At 41.4% G+C, this 23,080-nt stretch overlaps 1 protein-coding gene across 1 annotated transcript; it reads right to left on the reverse strand.

Moving 5' to 3' along the window:
- Positions 1–1,470: 1,470 nt before the first annotated feature.
- Positions 1,471–12,560, reverse strand: LOC134394884 (androgen-induced gene 1 protein-like). The gene is made up of 6 exons (XM_063120697.1): positions 12,393–12,560; positions 10,762–10,905; positions 7,746–7,847; positions 5,493–5,608; positions 2,097–2,248; positions 1,471–1,520 (listed from the first exon to the last, which is right to left on the reverse strand). Exons 1-6 carry the CDS (start codon positions 12,558–12,560, stop codon positions 1,498–1,500), a joined length of 705 nt encoding a protein of 234 aa, XP_062976767.1. The 3' UTR covers positions 1,471–1,497.
- Positions 12,561–23,080: the final 10,520 nt, after the last annotated feature.

The raw sequence follows: 23,080 nt of genomic DNA on the forward strand, positions 1-23,080 counted from the left end.
GCTATTCTAGGAGGCTTTTTGGCTGATTTACTCTTAGTAAATAAAGTTGTTTGTACATGGACAACATACTATTAACAGCCAATAGATTATGACTACTCTATAAAATAAATAAATGAATAAAACGTGGAAAAGTGTTTCAATATTCAAGAGGTGTATATTTAAAATCACGGAATAAAATAGATGAAATGAAAACTGAAATGTAAAAATGTGGCTTTGCAGAGAACAGAAACAAGCACTTCCCTCTTACCCCCACAAGAAACAAACTATAGGAAAACCCTACATATTGGCATCCAAGGAATTGGTTAATGAGCATCTTGTTTCCAAAGTTCCAAGATGAAAATAATACAAATATTTGCTGAAGCTTGAGATTTTAAAATCTCACCCTTGATTAGTTCTGAGGAAAAGGTTGCATAGCCTTCACCAAAAAGAAAAACAATGGATTATTCCATAGGATCTTGTAACAAATCACCTCCCTGACAGAAGCTAGTAGAAATAGAGGGAAAGTATAGATTCCTGCATGGCTACCATTGATTCATGAATGGGAACATTTAGGATTCTAGCCTGTGTTTATTGTCCAAGATTTGTCATTTATTTTAATTTTAATTTTGGTATTGTCCACGGACACAGGTAGAGGAACAATACATTTTAAAATGCAACAAATTTAAAACCTCCAATTCCCTCCCTTAACCCCGTTCACCAAATGACAGAGCCATATTTGTTTTAACCTTTTAACTGAAAGTCATCCCAAATGAAATAGTTATGCATGGCTTCCTGAAAATGTTCAGGTATGGTCTTTGTCAAATTCTGCCCCCCTCCCCAGAAATGAGAGGTGTTGTTATTGCTCAAGCCTGATGTACAGCAGGGGCTCTACCCAAACAGCAGGGGCTTTACCCAGTTGGAACTTCACAGACCAAAATCTCTACCAAAGCTTGTAGGTTGGTAGGAATCCTGTATAGACTCTGCAGCACTAAAGTGATGTGTTCCTAGTGGCCCATTCCTGCCAGCAGGGCAGATGCTGTATTTTCCCTCAAAATATTAGTTTTTTGTGCATGTTTCAATTTTTAAGATTAAAAAAGGAGATGGAAGAAGCATAAATACATTTGAAATACTTCACACTTTCACAATATTATTTGATGTACTCTTATTCCAATAAACTGGAAATTTTGTTGAGTGATCTGCATGATTAACCTGCATGTGCACATAATCATTTATCATATATAAACACAAACACACACACACACACACACACACACACACACACTCTCACACAGAATTTTCCTATACACAATAGCAGTTAATTTTGTTAGAAGCATTATTCTGGTTTTGTACCATTTCTCTCTTTTTACTTTTACTCTAAACGATGATACTGAGAAAATGCTATTTTCCATGTACTCAAGAACCAGTTGCAATTAATGCTTTTATCTTGATTAAAGTTGCACTCTGTTCCATAAACGAGCTTGCACTTTTTATGTCCTTATGCCTTTTCCAGGATCCTTTCTAGGTGACCTTTTTACGTTTTGCTGGAGGAGGAAAAGGAATATAATGAGTTTTAGACTACTTGGCACAACACAACAACATGATAAAACAAAAATAAGGTATGTATGCATGCAGAGCCTTCCTACATGACGCTCCATACCCATGAAGGGGATTCCCACAGGTGTTCTATTGAGCTCTCCCCTATCTCCAGCCCTCAGCTGGGTGTGCTGATGTTGTGTAAAGACCACTGCAGTACGCTCAACTATTCATGATAATGTGGGGTCCTACATGACCTCACATACAGTTACCTAGCGATGTGAACCTTGGCTAGATAATTATGTATGGTGTGGGAGGGTCAGACTGTTACAGAGTGTCCAGTACAGTGGCAGCATACTTGCCTGAGAGCCTTTTGGTGAAGAGGAGGGCTCAGCTGAATACCAATAGGAAACCCCTCAGTGCAAAGGTGAACCCAAGAGGGAAAATACTGCATCCAACATTATTACTAGTAAAAAGCATTTTCTTGAGGAAACAATGTCTTATCTGCTCACTAATAGATTGAATATTGGAAAAGTCCAGCCAGGACACTAAAAATACAAAAAAAATATGTCTGATTTACTTACCCCACAACCATTTTGTTAGTTGTTCCCCAGCGAAGTAGAAGGTTACCATTATACTGAAGGAAACAAAGAAAAATACCACCATTCCATTTGGACTAAGCACTTCTAAAACTGGATATGCCCAAATTCCAGATGTGTGGTATACCCATATTATCCTATAAACAAAGGAAGATCATAATCATCATGAGCTATAAGAAGCCATAAATTATAAACAAATGTTAGCTGATTGCTTTTATTTCTCAAGTCACATGGAAATACCATTCTAGGTTTGCTGGTAAATACAAATAAAAAGCTATAAGTATTAGGTAACTTTGGATTTCATTAAAAAGCAGGAAGCGATCCACAGAGTAAATCAATTGAAAGCCCCACTGATGTAAATCAATAGGACATAAAAGTGGCTAAATCATGGGACCATGTTTATATTAATGACAGAAGTTATGTTTGAACAATATGCATTGTTTGTATAATATTTAGTTGAACTAGCTAAACTCAAGCAGACTATCATTACTCAGTATCATACTTTTCCAGCTTTTTCATGGGCACCTGGAAAATTATGGAATCATAAGAGTTGGAAGGGACCTATTAGGCCATCGAGTCCAACCCCCTGCTCAGTACAGGAATCCACCTTAAAGCATACTTGACAGATGGTTGTCCAGCTGCCTCTTGAATGCCTCTAGTGTGGAAGAACCCACAACCTCCCTAGGGAATTGGTTCCATTATCATACTGCTGTAACAGTCAGGACGTTTTTCCTGATGGCCAGCCAGAATCTGGCTTCCTGTAACTTGAGCCCATTATTCTGTGTCCTGCATTCTGGGATGATCAAGAAGAGATCCTGGCCCTCCTTTGTGTGACAACCTTTCAAAAATTTGAAGAGTACTATCATGACTCCCCTCAGTCTTCCCAAGGCTAAACATGCCCAGTTCCTTCAGCCTCTCGTCATAAGACTTTGTTTCCAGACCCCTGATCCATACTTGACAGATGGTTGTCCAGCTGCCTCTTGAATGCCTCTAGTGTGGAAGAGCCCACAACCTCCCTAGGGAATTGGTTCCATTATCATACTGCTGTAACATTTATATCATAGATAAATAACAAAACAGTAAAACATCACACTCCCTCCCTGGCCGCTCATCAGCCTGTGGGACTTACGACAGGCCTCCGCATGTCCCAGCAAGCTATCTATTTATTTATTTATTACATTTTTATACTGCCCAATAGCCGAAGCCTACCCTCCTCTCTGCCCCTCCTCCCTTCCAGCTTGCCTGCCGACCTGTGGGACCTCCGTGTGAAACACTTCGGCAATGATGTTTCAATGCCACCATTCCTCCCCCCATTCCCAGCTGTGTTTATATATCCCATTGCTTAGCAACACAAAGTTCTTCTCATAATTCTGAACCTCCAGCGTACCACACATTCCTGTGTGCCATGTATTGCCTTGGCATTTTATATATATAGATTAGTTCAAAGAAGTTATTGCAAATATGCTTCCATGTGCAGAAAAGGGCAACCAAATTGATCAAAGAACTGGAGCAACTCCCCGATAAGGAAAGGCTACAATATTTGGGGCTGGTTAGTTTAGAAAAAAAAGCAAGAAAGGGGGGAGAAAAGATAAAAGTGTATAAAATTATGCATGTTATGAAGGAAGTGGAATTTTTCCCCTCTCATATAATAGCAGAATCTGGGGTCATCCAATGAAGCTAAATAGTAGGAGAATCGGGACAAATAACCAGGACAGATAAAAGGAACTACTTCTTCACATAGCACATAGTTAAACTGCACAATTCAATATCACAAGATGTAGTGATGGCCACCAACTTGGATGGCTTTAAAAAGGGATTGGACAAATTCCAATCCCTTTTTAAAGAGCCAGTGTAGTATAGTGGCTAGAGTTTTCAATTGGGAGTCGGGAGATCTGGATTCTAGTCCCCACTCAGCCATGGAAGCTCACTGGGTGACTTTGGGCCAGCCACAGACTTTCAGCCCAACCTACCTCACAAGGTTGTTGTAAGGCTAAGACAGGAGGAAGAGGGGGATTATGTATGCCGCCTTGAGTTTCTTAGAGGAAAAAAAGGCAGGATATAAATGTAATAAAAAAAATCATGGAAGATAAGACTACCAAAGGTTACTAATCATGGTAACTATATATGTGCTCTTCAACATTTTTATTAATGATTTGGATGAGGAGGTGCAGGGAACGCTGATCAAATTTGCAGATGACACAAAATTGGGCGGGATAGCTAATACCCTGGAAGACAGAAACAAACTTCAAAGTGATCTTGATAGGCTGGAGTGCTGGGCTGAAAACAACAGAATGAAATTTAATAGGGATAAATGCCAAGTTCTACATTTAGGAAATAGAAACCAAAGGCACAGTTACAAGATGGGGATACTTGGCTCAGCAATACTACAAACGAGAAGGATCTTGGAATTGTTGTAGATTGCAAGCTGAATATGAGCCAACAGTGCGATATGGCTGCAAGAAAGGCAAATGCTATTTTGGGCTGCATTAATAGAAGAATAGCTTCCAAATCACGTGAGGTACTGGTTCCTATCTATTCGGCCCTGGTTAGGCCTCATCTAGAGTATTGCGTCCAGTTCTGGGCTCCACAATTCAAGGACGCAGACAAGCTGGAGCGTGTTCAGAGGAGGGCAACCAGGATGATCAGGGGTCTGGAAACAAAGCCCTATGAAGAGAGACTGAGAGAACTGGGCATGTTTAGCCTGGAGAAGAGAAGCTTGTGGGAGACATGATAGCACTCTTCAAATACTTAAAAGGTTGTCACACAGAGGAGGGCCAGGATCTCTTCTCGATCCTCCCATAGTGCAGGACACGGAATCATGGGGTCAAGTTAAAGGAAGCCAGATCTTGGCTGGACATCAGGAAAAACTTCCTGACTGTTAGAGCAGTAGGACAATGGAATCAGTTACCTAGGGAGGTTGTGGGCTCTCCCACACTAGAGGCCTTCAAGAGGCAGCTTGACAACCATCTGTCAGGGATGCTTTAGGGTGGATTCTTGCACTGAGCAGGGGGTTGGACTCGATGGCCTAGTAGGCCCCTTCCAACTCTGCTATTCTATGATTCTATATTACCATCCAATATCAGATGCAATATGCCTCTGTAGGCTAATTGCTTGGTAAAACAGTTGGAAGATGCTGTTACTTGTGGGCTTCCCATGGGCATTTCAGTGGCCACTGTTGGAGCAGAATGCTGAACTAGATAGATAGGTCTTTTGTCTGATCTAGCAGGGCTCTTCTTATAGTTCTTAATATGTACACATATGCTTTCCCTGCTTTTATTAAAAAATTAAAAGCTAACATAAAGAGAAGAATCATATCCAAGCAAACCGAGTACAAACATTTTATATTCCACAAGTATTTTTGGAAAAAGACTGAATACTTACCATGAGACGTATGTTGCTGCGAAAAAGAAAAGACCCAAAACTCCTTTCAGCCTATGAGGATACTTATGTGTACATATAACCAGCTCTATGAAAAGCAGTGGTAGGATGGTAGTATGCTAAAAATCAAAACCATACACAAGTGTCAGAGCTGGAAGCACATAGAGAATGAAAACCAAGTTAGTTTTATTATTTGTTATACTAGTTTCAGTGGTTGTACAATATTGCATTTTTCTACTTCCATTCCATGTTTATCTCCAGGAAACTATTTGTGAATGTGATTCTTTCCCCTAATGCTTAGGCTTCTCTATCTGTGAAGTTATAATGCTATTTTACAAAGACGTTACATATATGAATGGGAACTGCTATAAGAGATAAGTAGCTGTATGCTAAATCCCTAAAAAAAACCACATCTTTAGCATGATTCTAAATGTTTAGGACACATTCCTATCTCCATATTATGCTAGTTTAGGTGGGGGAGTAGGCTATAGGAAATGGTAGAACTTGAAATACATCTCCACAGTTATGCCAGCATAGATTTTTATCAGCATTTCTGCACCACTTGAAAAACTCCACCAGAGTAGTGGCCCAAACAAGGCTGAAGGTAGGATAGTAAACTCTCTGACCCCTCAGAACTCAACCACACATAGGCATGCACAGCTCATTTCATTAGGGTGTGCACCTAAGGCCCTGATTGGAGCGGAGGAGGGGAAAGCACAGTATACTTTCCACACTGTATAACTGCTATATTCCTGATGCTAGAGTAATAATATGTTTTAAAAAAAGATTGCACACATGTGCTGAGTTTCACATTTTAAATCCACTTAAGGTGCAATCCTATGCATGTTTGGAAAGAAAAAAAGTGGTGCAACTCTCAGCATGCTCCAGCTAGTGATGTTGGCTAGGGGATTCTTGGAGTTGTAGGATTTTTTTCTGTTTAAACATGCATAGGATTGTGCCTTTAATTCATGTCACACTCACATAACTAAAAGAATAAAATAGGATTTCCCTCTGCTGCCCTGATGCTGAACACACTTACTTAGGAATAAGACCATTTTGTTATAGGAAAGGGTAATATATGTATTAATGAAAAATTTTAAAAAAGTATCTGTCACCATGTTCAGAGTTTTCCCATGGAAAAAGCCAGTTCGCTGTAGTTATTATTTGATTGGGACTGAACTGCAGTTACCCATGACTGAAGAGGCACTCTATGTATGTTTAGCTGTGAGTTAAAAGGCCCATAGTTGTCTATTCTATTTCTGCAATGGCTTCGTCTTTATCCCCTTCTCCTTCCTTTTTTCTACCCTCTTTTTCAGGCTGAAATTCTATGCACATTTACCTCAGATTAAGTCCTATTTTTCGCAGTGGGGCTTACTTCTGAGTAGACATACTTAGGATTGTGTTGCAACTCTGCTTTTAAGGTGGCCCAACACACACACACACACACACACACACACACACACACACCTGGGAAAATAACAGCTTGCATGATATTTACTTGGAAAAAAGGGGGCATCATATTTACCAAAAATAAGCAGGGGCATTGTTTTAGCACTCCTGCACTGTTGCAAACCTGAAGCTGGATGCAGAAAGATGTTGAAGAATCCTCTTCAGCCAGAGAGGGCCTGGGGGCACTGCAATTCTCCCCCCTTTCCCCTCCGTCCTTCTGGACTGCGGCAGAGGAAGCAGGAAGGAGAGAAGATGGCAGAGGAAGGAGAGAAGACACACAGCCTCTCTCTCTTTCAGGTTTCCTCCTGCTTGTGCAGCCACTGCTCCTCCTGCCTTGTGCTCCAACTATCACAAGAGGTCCAGCTAACTCTTGTGAGCTCCGTGTGTGGCTGCGGCACAAGGCAAGAGCTGCTGGGCAGCAGCTCCAGCCCTCACCTACAAATAGAATTATTGGCCTTCCTGGCAGGGGTGTGGTAGGGGAAGCAGTAGAATCCATCGCTCTTCTCATCCTCCTTAAAAGCCTTGATTTAATTTAAAATTGGAAGTGGTTCTTTCAATCTCCTCTTCTGGCATGCATCACAGGAGGAAGGGGGAAGCACATGAACTTGATACTCTTCAAGGTTTATGTATGTAACAGTTTAGCGCGATGTTTCAATTGGCCCATAGACCAAACTTGCAGAATACCTATTTTATGATCAGATAAATAATGAATGAACAAACAACATGCATCAAAAGGAACAAACATGCATCAAAAGGAACAAATAATGAATGAACAAACAACATGCATTCTAAGAATCAAACACTTACCATAGAATGATTAAGCCAACTTGGATTAATATCATCCAGCTCTCTAGGATACACTAGCTCTCTATCATATGCATACAGGCCCCAGAAAGCAACAGCTACAAACTGTTGATAAAAACATTTGAACATTAATGAGACTCTCACACAAATGATAATTATTGGCATTTTAATATTTTTTATTTCAAAATATTTTTTATTAATCTTTTCCTTTCTTTTTTACAAACAGCCCATTTAATTTTTGTGGCTACAGGATATTGTTTTCTTTATTTCCCCTGATAAATGAATAAAAACTTTGCCTTTATAACAAATCCTTTTATTCAGGACCAAGTAACACTAGATACTATTCAACTAGATGGACCCCTGGTCTGATCCAGCATGGCACTTCGTATGTTTTTATATATTAAACCTTTTACTTTGAAAGCTCAAATTAGACACAATATTAATTGCTTGAATGAAATTAATTAATGTACATTTTTTGTTATGTACATAGGAGCCGCAGGGAAGTCTGAGTAGCCTTGGGACTCTGCGGAATGACGAACTGTTAAGTCTTCTCCCTTCACTGTGCCAACAAATATTGTAGTTCAAGAAAAGTCTCTTTTGGCACCAGTGGAAGCTTCCCTTGAAATCAAAGTAGCAGCTTTGAAAAAGCATTTTTTTGTCAGAACCATGGCAGGAAGAGAAAGTGTTGAACTATCTCATCCCCCATGGTCCCAAGTTTTCTCAGGCTTCTCTGCTGCTATTTATAGAACAGTAAATAATATGTAAATATTAACAGCAATTAAAATCAAATCTAGCTTGGCTCTTAATGAGTTTCATAAGTGAAAGCCTCCTGTCCCAGCTCAGGCGGCATCTGGGAATGCTTATAATGTTACTCTCCACCCTGCCAACGAGCATTCGGCTCCAACTATTCAAGCAAGATCATCAAGGGAAAATCAGCCTCGCCTGAAGTGTATTTTTTATTATTATTGTTATTATTATTATTATTATTATTATTATTATTATTATTATTATTATTATTTATATAGCACCATCAATGTACATGGTGCTGTAAATGCCTTCTTATAGCTCATCACCTTGCCTGGGCCTTGAAAAACTGACCTCCCTCTGCTTCCTTTCCCCTAGACCCCCCTTCCCTTCTGTCTTGTCATTTTAGATTGTAAACCTAATGGCAAGGCTTTGGGAGACAATAATTGTCTTGAGAAGTGGGATAAAAATAAAGCAAATAAATAAATTAATTAATAAATGTGAGACATCCATAGCCAATGGTCGTAGTCTAAACTTTTTTTATCAGTTACATCTGCACAGAGAACAATAATGGCCTTTTGCTCTTTTTTCACTTTCTCCTCAATGAGCAATACCAGCAGAAAGAGAGAGCATAAGTGAGAGATACAAAGCTTCGGTTTTAATTGAAATGATCTTGAAGTCCATTACTTTAGTTTCTCTTTTCATCTGGGTTGTTTCTAGAGCAGAAAATGTAGGTTCAAAAGAGTGTTTTGTGTATTATTGTGTGGATGGATTTCAAAGTTAATTCACATTAGTTTTCCTTTTCTGTGCAATGACTTATTGCATTGACTACTGACCCTTTGCCTCTGCCTACAGTTAGCTGCTCTGCTCTCCATACCCTCCCCCCCCACCCCAACGGGTACTAACTGATACTGAGTAGGGTGACCATATGACCGGATTTGCCCGGGTTTTTCATGGCATATCCGGGAGGGGGAGGGGAAATCCGGATTTCCCCCAAAGAGCAGCTCTAATGGGAATTAACAAAAATGCTTATAACTTCATCATTTTTTAAGATAAAGACATGAAACTTGGCACAATGTTAGCTCCTAGGAAGGGCTTTAGTCACACCAAATTTTAAACAGATCCGTTCATCCATTGATTTTTTAGGAATTTTTTAAAAATTGAGGTTTTAAAATTATTATTTTTAAAATTGTCATTTTTAAAAGATAAAGAGATGAAACTTTGCACCATGAAAGGATTTAGGTAGAGCTTTAGCCACACCAAATTTGAAACAGATCTTTTCATCCATTAATTTTTTAGGAATTTTTTAAAAATTGAGGTTTTAATATTATTTTTAAAATCGTCATTTTTAAAGTTAAAGAGATAAAACTTTGTACCATGATAGTATTTAGGTAGAGCTTTAGCCACACCAAATTTGAAACAGATCCGTTCATCCATTGATTTTTTAAGAATTTTTTTAAAAATGAGGTTTTAAAATTATTTTTTAAACTGTCATTTTTAAAGATAAAGAGCTGAAAGTTGGCACCATGATAGCTTTTAGGTAGAGCTTTAGCCATACCAAATTTGAAACAGATCTGGGGCCAGTAGCAAACCCTGTTAACAACAACAGCAGCTTGCAATGAGTGAAGATACAGTCAGAAAAGATATTTGAGGGAAGGGGAGAATGTAACGCACAGAGTATAGCAAAAGCTTCAAAGTACAGCAAAACCTACAAAAGTAGGAGTGAGTGAAGTTAATTTCAGATACATTGAATCTCTCACTTGTTCCTTATTTCAGTGATTTTAACATTAAGATGTTATGTAGAACAGATTTGTCTTAAATGTGGGCTGTAAAATCAGACATGTGACCAAGGCTATGTTCGGGTGGGCACGCCCCCTTGGTACTGGACACGCCCCCTTGGGAGTCGACCATGTTGTCCTCCTTTTTGGTTTCCAAAATATGGTCACCCTAATACTGAGGCCCTGTTAAAGACTGGGCTGAAGGGGTCAAGCAAATATTAATTAGAAGGGAGTTCCAAAAACTGTGGGCCCAGCAATAACAAGGCCCAGTTACTTGTACCCGTCAACCTAACTGATATTTCTGGCAGGTACACAACCAGGAACTCTGGCACAGATCTTGTGTTACGTGCTGGTCATGTGGCTGAAGGTCCTTAAAGTAACCCGATCCCAAAGAGAAGGAACAACATCTAAAATACCTTATCCCATTTTGCCAGTTTCATTTGGACAAATCTATAGAAGTAATTATTTGAATGATGATGGATATAGTAATTACTTACTAAGCCAACGGGGAAAACATATGCAGAGAAGATAAAATCTCTGATAGGCCGCAGTAAACAGGACACACACTTCTCTTGGGAAGGGATGCACAGAGCTACAGCATCCATTAGGACACACAATGAATAAAGTATTGTCTGTAGAACCTACAGAATTACAAAAAGGAGTTATATAATTACATAATCTGGATTACAAATACACATTCTTTTTCCTGTATTAATTTCCTAACAAAGAAAAGGATCTGAAACTTCATATTACTGGTTTGTTCTGATCTGGATATGTTTTCACAGATTCTATCAGTCTGAGGAACTGAGGCAAAAGATGAAGTTCTCAACCTTATTTATTTATTTGTAACTTTTCTATGCTGTTGATTATAATAGACTCTCTCAGCAGTTCACAACATTAGATTACAATATTAAAACACATATTACAATATTAAAACATACCATAAATAACTTTCAATTGACAAATTGAAAGTTAATAAATCACCGGGTTTAGATGGTATCTACCTTAGAGTTCTCAAGAATGAAATTGCTGATCTTCTAACATAAATATTTAACATGTCCCTATGACCAGCCTTTATACCACAGGACTGGAGAACAGCCAATGTAATACCAATCTTTAAAAAGAAATCCAGGAAATTGCAGGCCAATTACTTAACACCTGTTCTGGGTAAATTGGTTGAAAGCATTATTAAAGATAAAATTAATAAGCATATAGAAAGGCATGCTCTGGAGAAAAAGAATCAACATGGCTTCCACAAAGATCTTTTCTCACTAAATTTTTAGACTTGTTTGAGAGTAAACAGGTAGACACGGATGATCTGGTGGATATTCGTCAAAACCCTTTTGGAAGTCCAAGTAAACAAAGGCCCTCATCAAAAACTTCTGAGCAAACTTAACAGTTATGGAATAGAGAAATGGTCTTCTTATGGATCAGTAAGTGGTTAAAGAACAGAAAGGAATAAATGGTAAATTCCCCCAATGGAGGGATGTAAACAGTGGGGCCCTGTGGGATCTTTATTGAGACCAATACTTTTTTAACTGTCTGGAATTAGGAGTGAGCAGTGAAGTGACCAAATTTGCCAATGACACCAAATTATTCAGGGTGATTAAAATAAAACAGGATTGTGAGGATCTCCAAACTGGGAGAATTGGCATCAAAATGGCAAATGCAGTTCAATGAACACAAGTGATACAAAATGGGGCAAAAAACAACTCAACTTCAATATAAGGTGATGGGATATGAGGTAGTAGTGACTGACCAAGAGAGAGATCTTATATATTTATTTATTTATTTATTATTTATTTATTACATTTTTATACCGCCCAATAGCCGATATTGAGGTTGTGGTGGACAGTTTGATGCTGGCCACTGTGTGAACAGAATGCTGGACTAGATGGACCCTTTGTCGGATCCAAACACGACCCTCCTTGTGTGGGGTTTAGCAGGCTACTAAAATTACCTCAGGAAGGGCACCTCAACGCTCCCCTTCTCCCGCTTGCCTATCTGCGTTTCCATTGGCTCCCCCTCCCAAAGGCCCCTCCTATGAGGCAGAATCTCTTTTGCGCAGGCGCCCTTCTTTCTCCTCCCCCCTCCGCCCCCCCTTCTCTCCCCTCTCGGCAGTTACCACCTGGTTAAGGAAGGTCAGGTGTTTCCAGGGTCCCCCGTAGGTGTTGTCCTGCTCTTTGCGGACCGGTTTGGGCACCCCTAAATTCTGGGTCAAGGCGAAAACCGCCCAGAGGAAGCAGAGGAAGTGCAGGATCGCCACGGCCCGCTGACCTCGCAGCGCCAAAGCCATGATGATCCGGGAGGCTCCGGGGATGGGGCGGCGGCGGCGGCGGCGGCGGTGCCACGCGCTGGTGTTGGGCTCCGCGCAGGCGCAGCGAGAGGTCCTTGCCGCTCAGCCGCCCACCGCCATCTTTAGCGCTTTTGAGGCTTGAGGGGAGCCTCGCTGCCCCGCGACGTCCGTTAACCTCACAGTGGGCTAGGGTGGACCGTACCATGTTTATATTTGAGGGGGGGATGGGCAGTGACGCGGATCTAGAGAGAACCCCCCCTCCCTTCATCCCAACCTTCAGCGCACGTAAGAATGAAAACCAATGTCTCCCCGAGTCTTTAGGCGGCCAGGAGCTTTCCCTTCACTCCGCTCCCCTTTATTAGGGATGATGTTACTGAGCTGCCCCCCCCCCCCCCAGCTGGGAATGGTGCCGACCTCACCTGAGCTCCGTGTCATTGGACCGTATCGCCCTGAGTTGTGGAACTTTCGCTAGAGGGCAGCCTGCCAGTCTCCCCCAATCTGGTGCCCTCCAGTAATATTAGACCGCAACTCCTGTTTTTCTTGGCCATCAGGCTGAGAGTGATGGGAGTTGTAGTCCGACATATTTGGAAAGCACTAGGTTGAGGGAAGGCTGTTATGGGAGGCTGAGAGTTGCACCTTCTTGGGTAGGTAAGAGGATGTAAGAAGAGCCCTGCTGGATCAGACCAGGGGTTCTTCTAGTCCAGCATTATGTTCACACACTGGCCAACCAGCTCCTCACTGGAAACCCACTAGCAGGACATGGGTGAAACAGCACCCTCCTGCCCATGTTCCCCAGCAACAGGTGTACACAGGCATAGTGCCTCTGATACTGCAGGTAGCATATGGCCATTAGGACTACTAGCCATTGATAGCCTCATCCTCCATCTTCTTATGCCATTACTTCATATTGGAACTGTGCTATTTCCTGACCGCACTTTTTCCCTTCGCTATATTTGGCGTGCCGAGTGTGAAAGAGCTATGTTGTGCTTTAACAAGATGCAGCTGAGTGACACATGGAGAAGTACCATGCAGGCGTCAGTTCTTGTTTCAGTGTACAGTTGAGTGCACAAGGAGACAATACTTCCATGGTAGTGGGGAAGTGCATTCAGTTGCAGTTCCTCTGTTTTGCAGCAGTGCTGCTGCTATGGAAAATTCAAGGCCTTTGAGTTAGGGTTTGCCAGATGCTATAGCATTTTTTGTAACTTGAAATAGTACCTTCTTTTAAAATGGTCTATAAGTCTAATGGTGGCACTGGCTTTTACTCATAATAATTATGCACAGCTTCCAAGTGCAGAGCCAACATGCCCCTGAGTACCAGTTGCTGAGAAGCAATAATGGGAGAGGGCTATTACCTTCACGTTCTGCTTGTAGACTTCCTAGAGCCATCTGTTTGGGTACCATAGGAAACAAACTTCTGGACCAGATGAACTTTCGTCTGACCCACCAGGATTCTTATAGCTAGTAGTTAAATTCCTAACTGTGAAATACTTTAAATCCTGATCAGTAGACTCAAGCTTTCAGAAAGCAGTATCAGCTTCTTAGACATCATGTGCAGATAAAAATCAATACAGTGTAGGCCTTGACATCACCTTTTCAAATAGCTGGTATATAGGGATAATATTTGGTTCAGCCCCAAAGCCAGTGCTAATGATTTTCCTCTAGCATAAACCAACGCTTGTGCAATGTAACTAGTGTTAGGGTAATGGGAAAAAGTGATGAAACAAATGTTTAAAAATTGAGTTAACATGTTGGTACTGTGCAAAATAAGAGGAGATTTGATACCTGCTCAAGGGAGTTTATCTTCTAAACAATGAGAAATCAGGTAAAGGAGAATTTTGGACAAAGAGGTATGTTGGAGGCCTTGCAACATCCATTTGGGCCCTTGGGTTCTGTTTGTAAGGCTGTTTAAGAACATAAGAAGAGCCCTGCTGGATCAGACCAAGGGGCCATCTAGCCCAGCACTTTGTTCACACAGTGGCCAACCAGCTGTCGACCAGGGACCAACAAAGCAGGACATGGTGCAACAGCACCCTCCCACCCATGTTCCTCAGCAGCTGGTGCACACAGGCTTACTGCCTTGGATACTGGAGGCAGCACACAACCATCGGGGCTAGTAGCCATTGATAGCCTTCTCCTCCAGGAATTTATCCAACCCCCTTTTAAAGCCATCCAAGTTGGTGGCCATCACTACATCTTGTGGTAGTGAATTCCATAATTTAACTATGCGCTGTGTGAAGAAGTCCTTTTACTTGTCCTGAATCTCCCACTAATCAGCTTCATGGGATGACCCTGGGTTCTAGTATTTTGAGAGGGAGAAAAATATCTCCCTATCCACATTCTTCACACCATGCATAATTTTGTATACCTCTATCACGTCTCCCCTAAATCTCTTTTTTTCCAAGCTAAACAATCCCAGCTATTGTAACCTTCTCTCATAGGGGAGATGTTCTGGCCCATTAATCATTTTAGTTTCCCTTTTCTACCGTTTTTCAGCTCTATGATGTCTTTTTAAAGATGTGTTGACTGGAACTGTACACATTCTAAGTGTGGTTGCGCCATAGATTTGTATAAAGACAGTATGATACTGGCTGTTTTTTTCTCAATTCCTTTTCTAATATTTATTTATTTATTTAATTACATTTATATACTGCCCCACAGCCGAAGCTCTCTGGGTGGTTTACAACAATTAAAAATAGTAAACATTAAAAGTATACAAAAATTTAAAAAACATAAAAACAGTATAAAAACAGCAGTATCCATTTAATAATGCTTAACATGGAGCATTATTTTTATCATGTACCTTCTTTACAGCTGCTGCACACTGGGTTAACATTTTCATCGAGCTGTCCACCACAACTCCAAGATCTTTCTTGTTTGGTCATCACCAACTCAGATTCCATCAGGTTATACTTGAAGTTGTTTTCCCCCCTCAATGAGCATCACCTTACACTTGCTTACATTGAACCGCATCTGCCATTTGGATGTGCTTTATTGAATCCTGAGATACTTCATAAAAAGTGTATAGAGGCGTACAATACTCTAAGAAGGGTGACATTTCACTTGGCCATTTATATTTTTATATTAATACAGCTTGCATTAAAGCATGCATACATTTCTGGCTGTCAGTGCAAATCATCTTTCCCAGATGAAGAGCCATTTTGTCAGGGAGAGTCTGTAGCTCAGTGGCAGAGCTCAGTAGATAATTCTGGACTAGATGGACCACAACTCTAACCTGGTGTAAGCCATCTTTTTATGTTCCTTAACATATAGAAATAGCATGCCATGCAGTGCTTTCTGTAAGGTTCCACTTCAGTCTGGAAGTGGAGTAGAAATCACATTGCACAAGGGAAGCTAGTATGCTAGTTGAACTTAGCTTTCCTTCCAAAGCTCTAGCTTTCTGTATTCAGGGAGACTTTTCTTGGGAGAATTTAAATGCATGATTCCCTCCACCTGCAGTCTGAAGTGGTACATTTCACAAAGTGAAAGTACATTTCTGCAAATTTGCTTTGTCTTGCTCTGTGGTGGCTACTGTTAAGCGCAGATTTAGTTCCAAATTTCAGAGAGAAGTAAAATGTGCTAATTTTAGACTTTACTAGTTATGTTAAATTGGAGTATCTGTACACAAAATATGGAAAATAATTGACTTCTGAGTTTATGCATTATAAATGACAACTTAAGTAGTGTATTTTATTATAAAGAGTTATAATAACAAGTCATTATAGGATCCAGGAGATGTCATACTGTAAATCACCTGGGCCGGATCTTCACTACTGCTTTAAAGCGCTTTATAACAGTTTTATAGCTCTTTAAAGCAGTTAAAGCGCTTTATAACTGTTATAAAGGGCTTTAAAGCAGTAGTGTAGATCCTGCCCAGGTTCATCAATGGAGCTCTATAATGAGGTGGTTCAAAACCACAGTTGGGCAATATTTGGAGAAGCCTGGCTGGACCCTCTGGCTCATGTACTTCTTCCTTCCCTCACATGTGGTGATTTTCTGCTTTTGAGGCAAACCATAGTTTGCAAGAAAGGCAAATATTATTTTGGGCTGCATTAATAGAAGTATAGCTTCCAAATCACGTGAGGTACTGGTTCCTCTCTATTCAGCCTTGGTTAGGCCTCATCTAGAGTATTGTGTCCAGTTCTGGGCTCCACAATTCAAGAAGGATGCAGACAAGCTGGAGCGTGTTCAGAGGAGGGCAACCAGGATGATCAGGGGTCTAGAAACAAAGCCCTATGAAGAGAGACTGAAAGAACTGGGCATGTTTAGCCTGGAGAAGAGAAGATTGAGGGGAGACATGATAGCAGTCTTCAAATACTTGAAAGGTTGTCACACAGAGGAGGGCCAGGATCTCTTCTCGATCCTCCCAGAGTGCAGGACACGGAATAACGGGCTCAAGTTAAAGGAAGCCAGATTCCGTCTGGACATCAAGAAAAACTTCCTGACTGTTAGAGCAGTGCGACAGTGGAATCAGTTACCTAGGGAGGTGGTGGGCTCTCCCACACTAGAGGCATTCAAGAGGCAGCTGGACAAGCATCTGTCAGGGATGCTTTAGGGTAGATTCCTGCATTGAGCAGGGGGTTGGACTCGATGGCCTTGTAGGCCCCTTCCAACTCTGCTATTCTATGATTCTATGACTGAGGTTTGTATTTGCCCTGCAACTGGGGATTACAAACAAGAGTTTGGTTGTGGTTTGCAGAGCAAGTGCAAACAGAGACTTCCTGGTTTGGATGAAATGGCAAAGTGTGGTTTGCGTCTGAGCAGGAAATGAGGCAAAGTATCACTGTGCACAAGCTAAAGAAGAAAGGTGAAGAGGGTTTGTGAGAGGCTCAGGCTCAGGTACATCATACCAAAGCATCCTAAGTATTCTAATCAGTTATGATCAGTTATGTAATATAAGAAGAGCCCTACTGGATCAGACCAAGGTCCATCTAGTCCAGCACTCTGTTCATACAGTGGCCAACCAACTGTTGACTAGAGACCCACAAGCAGGACATGAGTGCAACATGACAGTACAATACAGAAAATGGGTGCAAGACCACCTTGATAAGCTTACAGGATTATTAGTTAAAATATAGTGTGAAAACACTCTGACTTGCTTTTACTAAGTAAATCAGATGAATCATCTTTCTGAAATGTGTCCACCTGACATGTGGCGGTGCTTTGGTGGAGGTAGTGTCAAGGTTGCATGTTTAATAGTGATGATAGTTGTCATTTTGTTAATATCTTATCCCTCTACAGGCTTAAAACAAGCAACTATGTGGTGCATGCAGGGGCACATGCTCGCGCACACAAACACACACACTACACACAGACTGAAATACTCATTTACATTTTCTGTGAATTTAAACTCTCAAATCTGAATAATAGAATATGCATCTCTTTTAAAAGGGAACCTGGATGGTATCAATGCCAGCATAAAATCCTGGCCTTCAGGCCATAAGAGAAATTAGATGATCTACCTTTAAATTCCTAAACCATCTTGTCTGTAGCCGTACTGATCTAGACACTAAGCTGCAACAACAGTAGAGATCTAGTGTTTCCCTGACAACTGATAAAAACACAAGTGCATAAAAACCGAGGTGGAAGGATGCAGCACTCATAGATATAGTGTGGGCTGGAGAAGCAGCTTACCCTACTTGAAGTAGCATGTAAAGTGGGGGGTGGGGTTCGTGAGAAGAGTAATTATAAACTCTTTGACATCTTGATAGGGGCTACAAGAAGGCAAAGGTTCTTTCCTAAACGCACGAGGATGCAAGAGCCTGGCCAAATCTGACTGTAATTTGGTGTGCTTCAGGTATGTATTCCTTCTTGCACATTATTTCTAAAAATAAGAATGAGCAGATTCTTCTCAGTGCAAACCTATCTCCTTTCAGTCCTCATTGTTCCTGTCGCCTTTTGCATTTCTGCCTTTGGCCATGCTGTTATCTCTTCCTGTGAGAGCCTTCCCATCTGTGTCAATAAAATGTGGGTACTCTTCTTTCAGAAGACACTATTTAAAACTTTGCATCAACCAAGTGTCCTCTGAGTTATCTTTGCTGTTTTGTGCTATCTTTCCCATCATCTCTGTCCTACCTATTCAATTCTCCACTAAGGAATTCGCACTTAGGTGCAATTGAAATAAGTGGAACTGAGGCATGTATAAATAGATATAGGATTGCAGGCTTTTAACGTAAGTTCTTTGAGCGGGAATTGTACCACTTTGGTGCTTTGTTCAGTATCCAGTGTACACGTGACACTCAATGTATGTAGAAGTAGTAATAGCGGAATGTAGTACTCATGTGGCATCAATTAATATGGTGAAAATATAGATGAAAACTTTTCAGATTGATCCTGTTTCTAATTTTAAAAATGCAAATGGAATTGCAGGTTGCTTTGCTATTGAATGTTTGTGAATTTGGAAGCCCCAACCTCTGGAAAAAACACTCTACATGTGCACACTGGAGGAAGCAAAATAGGAATTTACTGTGCTGGTACTTAAGTTATTGTTCTTTCCACTAGACTTTGTGCTAAACTTGTGCCCTGTAAATTGCTACATGCAGAAGGAAATACTCAAGACAGATTAAAAGAGATTTGCAGATGTGATAAGCGAAGTCATCCGGAAGGAGTTAGTCACTGCAGGCTATTGGTCAGGCCTTGTTACCATAGCAAGAAACTTGTGCATGTCTGATTCTTTTTGAAATGCAGCATGGTTGCTGAGGCACAATTAGCATCTAATCTTCACCATAGGTGCACCTGCTGTACTAATGACTGCATGCAATTTCCACCATGAAATGAAATGTAATCATCCAAGACGTAACTGTGATTGTCAGTTTAGAAGTTCTGATTTCATGCTTGCACTCAGATGAACATGTAGTGCTCCTGGGCTGCTATGGGTTTCCTGTTAATTAGCAGAGTTCTCTCTGATGTTTCATTGAATGGGGGAGCTCTTGAAAGCTGAGAATGGAAAAGTTCTATTTTGGAGCTCATATGTATAGTAATAATAGTAATAATAATAATAATGGAAATCTGTGTTTGTCAGGTGGAAAGGGGGTGAGTGAAAAATACAATACAATTCTATATGAATCAACAGCTGTATCTATAGTGTTTCATTTCTTATATGGCTTTTCACCAAAGCCAGGTTATTTGATGCTTTAAGTCATGTAGACTTTTCTTTTAGTGCTACACTGGTGTTGTTTGTAATCCTGCCTCACAACTGATTGTTACCATCAACCCCCCAAGTTTAAACTAGTAACAGAACTGTGTCAGGCATGCTGGGTGGAGAAGTATTTTCATCACCAGTGATATCTAATATCACTTCTGCTAGATGTGCTTCTGGAGAGAGAATACAGATTTTCAAGTTACAAGCTAAAGTTGCAATAAAATCTGAACAGTGAATTTGACTATGAATGAAGTGCAATATAAATAATAATAAATAGTAATAAACAATAAACCACGTATACAGGAGGAATAAGTGCATTCCCATCATTTAAAATATAATGGGCACATGACTGGATAGCCGATCATGGGTTAATTAATCCTTGAGGAGCTGTGGTGTGGGTCGGCCACCATTTTGACTATGCGGGGGTTGTTGTGTTGTCCAAACCCAGCCATCAGGTTATGTGAGGGTTAAACAGCTCTAAAACAAGCCGAGGATTATGTGACAGTTGTATAATCGTCACATAACCCCCGATGGCTGGATTTGGATGACACAATAACCCTTGATTGGGGATTGCATATGCGAAATGGTGCCTGCAGATGCCATGGGTTAAATAACCCACAGTGTGAGCTGTGACATGTGATATGAACCAGGTCAATATCTGAAGAAGCCCATAGAATGATGGTTAAGCTGCAGAAGCAGAAACTTCACTTAGTGTAACTGCGCCTAAAGTGGTTCCACTGTATCTGATTAGTTGTCATGTCAGGATTGTGGAAATCACAGTGGGAGTGTATCAGTGAACATGATCTCTGTGCCAGCCAGAAGGGATCATATATTATGAAGGCTGTTCTCCTGTGTGAACTGGCGCTAGGTCCCTCAAGAGAGGAAGGACATGATGTGCCACCTCTGGCTGTTGCTAAATATAGGCTGGTTTGCATGACACACTGGGCTCACCGAGTTACCGGTGTTGTGGAGTTTTGTATGAACTCGGCTATGGGTTATGTAATGGCTGTTTAAATTACCCACAGTTAGCCTGGCATGTTGTGTGAACTTGGTCACAGTCCATTGGCTCAATATACAGTAAGTCATAGTGTTTTTCCAAATACACTGCACTAGGTTTTCAATAAGGATGTTTAAAAATGGATAGGCTTATTTGGTGCCAGTGGTTTCTTTGTTTCCATGGTGCGTTGGATTTTTGCCAACCAAAATTCTATGCAGTTCTGAGCAATTTAATAGTCATTGCTAACTGTGACTTTAATCCTACACACTACTATCAATTTTGCCAGGAGTTGTTTTGTTTGTTAGTAGGATAATTTCTGGAAACGATTTTCTGTATTTCATTTTCTTAATCTGTTTTAGATCCTCTGAATTGAATGCTAATTATTTTCATTTCCGTGTCTGCTCATCTCAGTAGGTAGTAACCCCTGACCTTAACCTCACTGACCACATCACAAGGCAGGCACAAGTAAAGTGAAGTCATAGTGGAACATTTCTGTAAACCGCCCAGAGAGCCCCGGCTATGAGAGCGGTATATAAGTGAAATAAATAAATAAACTAGGTTGGTTAGATGCAGAAGAGCACAGGGTTTCTGTACCTTTAACAGTTGCATAAGAAGAGCCCTGTTGGTCAGACCAAAGGGCTGTGCAGCCCAACCTTCTCTTCCCACAGTGGCTAAACAGATACCTATGGGAAAAGCCACAAACAAGACATGAAGCCAGTAGCAGCTCCCTCTTACGTTTCCCAGCAACTGGCATACTGCTTCTGATACTGGGCACATTATGACTAGGAGCTACTAGTACCATCACTACATTTATTTATTTATTTATTACATTTTTATACCGCCCAATAGCCAAAGCTCTCTGGGCAGTTCACAAAAATTAAAAACCACGAGGAGCTTAAAAACAACCAACAAATTTAAAACACACATACGAAATACAATATAAAAAGCACAACCAGAATAAAACCACACAGCAAAAATTAATATAGGTTAAAATATGAGATTAAAACAGCAAAGTTTAAATTTAAGTTAAATTAGGTGTTAAAATACTGAGAAAACAAAAAGGTCTTCAGCTGGCAACGGAAAGAAAACAATGTAGGTGCCAAGCGAACCTCTCTGGGGAGCTCGTTCCACAACCGGGGTGCCACAGCAGAGAAAGCCCTCCTCCTAGTATTATTTATTATTTATTTATTTATTTATCATACTTATACCCCGCTCCTCAGCCAAAAAAGGCTCTCGGAGCGGCTTACACTTAGCAAAAAAGACAGTCCCTGCCCTCAGGCTTACAATCTAATAAAGACATGACACACAAGGAAAAGAAGTCAAGGAGGGAGGGAGGGAGGAGAGAGAAAGAGAGAGAGAGAGAGAGAGAGAGAGAGTCCAGCAGGAGCAGGCCCCGATGTTACTTCTGCCTGCTCCTGTCCCCTCGGTCCTTCTTCTTCCCCACAGGGCCAAGATGACAGTTTGCCCTGTGGGGGGGGGGAGAGTCCAGCAGGAGCAGGCCCCGATGTTACTTCTGCCTGCTCCTGTCCCCTCGGTCCTTCTTCTTTTCCACAGGGCCAAGATGGCAGTTTGCCCTGTGGGGGGGGGGGAAGAGTCCAGCAGGAGCAGGCCCCGATGTTACTTCTGCCTGCTCCTGTCCCCTTGGTCCTTCTTCTTCCCCACAGGGCCAAGATGGCAGTTTGCCCTGTGGGGGGGGGAAGAGTCCAGCAGGAGCAGGCCCCGATGTTACTTCTGCCTGCTCCTGTCCCCTCGGTCCTTCTTCTTCCCCACAGGGCCAAGATGGCAGTTTGCCCTGGGGGGGGGGGAAGAGTCCAGCAGGAGCAGGCCCCGATGTTACTTCTGCCTGCTCCTGTCCCCTCGGTCCTTCTTCTTCTCACTTCCTTCGGCAGGGGCTCATGGAGAAGAACCCCTGTGGATGATCTTAAGGTCCGGGCAGAGGCGTTCCTTCAAATAACCTGGCCCCAAACCATTTAGGGCTTTGAATGTTAATACCAGCACTTTGAGTCGGGCCCCGATCTGGACTGGCAGCCAATGAAGTTGTAGAAAGACTGGCGTGATATGATCTCGCCAGCCAGTCCCTGTTAGTAAACAGCTGAAGTCCCTGTTTACTAACAGTCCCTCTTTTGTACCATCTGAAGTTTCCGGACCGTTTTTAAAGGCAGCCCCACGTATAACGCATCGCAGTAATCCAAACGAGAGGTTATAACTGTAGCTAGGCTATCTCTGTCCAGATAAGGGCGTAGTTGGTATATCAACCTAAGCTGATAAAAGGTGCTCTTTGCCACTGAGTTCACCTGTGCCTCAAGTGACAATTCTGGATCCAAGAGCACCCCCAAACTACGGACCCGATCCTTTAGGGGGAGTGCAACCCTGTCCAGGACAGGG

The sequence above is a fragment of the Elgaria multicarinata genome, chromosome 1, assembly GCF_023053635.1.
Source record: "Elgaria multicarinata webbii isolate HBS135686 ecotype San Diego chromosome 1, rElgMul1.1.pri, whole genome shotgun sequence".
NCBI lineage: Eukaryota > Metazoa > Chordata > Lepidosauria > Squamata > Anguidae > Elgaria > Elgaria multicarinata.

What these genes read in the sequence shown, in the direction of transcription:
- LOC134394884 (XM_063120697.1), bottom strand. Translation starts at nt 12,560, where the DNA reads ATGGCTTTGGCGCTGCGAGGTCAGCGGGCCGTGGCGATCCTGCACTTC. An exon ending in ACCTGACCTTCCTTAACCAG is followed by an intron (nt 10,906 to 12,392) that starts GTGGTAACTGCC and finishes GTAATTCTGTAG; the next exon opens with GTTCTACAGACAATACTTTA. An exon ending in GCAGCAACATACGTCTCATG is followed by an intron (nt 2,249 to 5,492) that starts GTAAGTATTCAG and finishes CTTTGTTTATAG; the next exon opens with GATAATATGGGTATACCACA.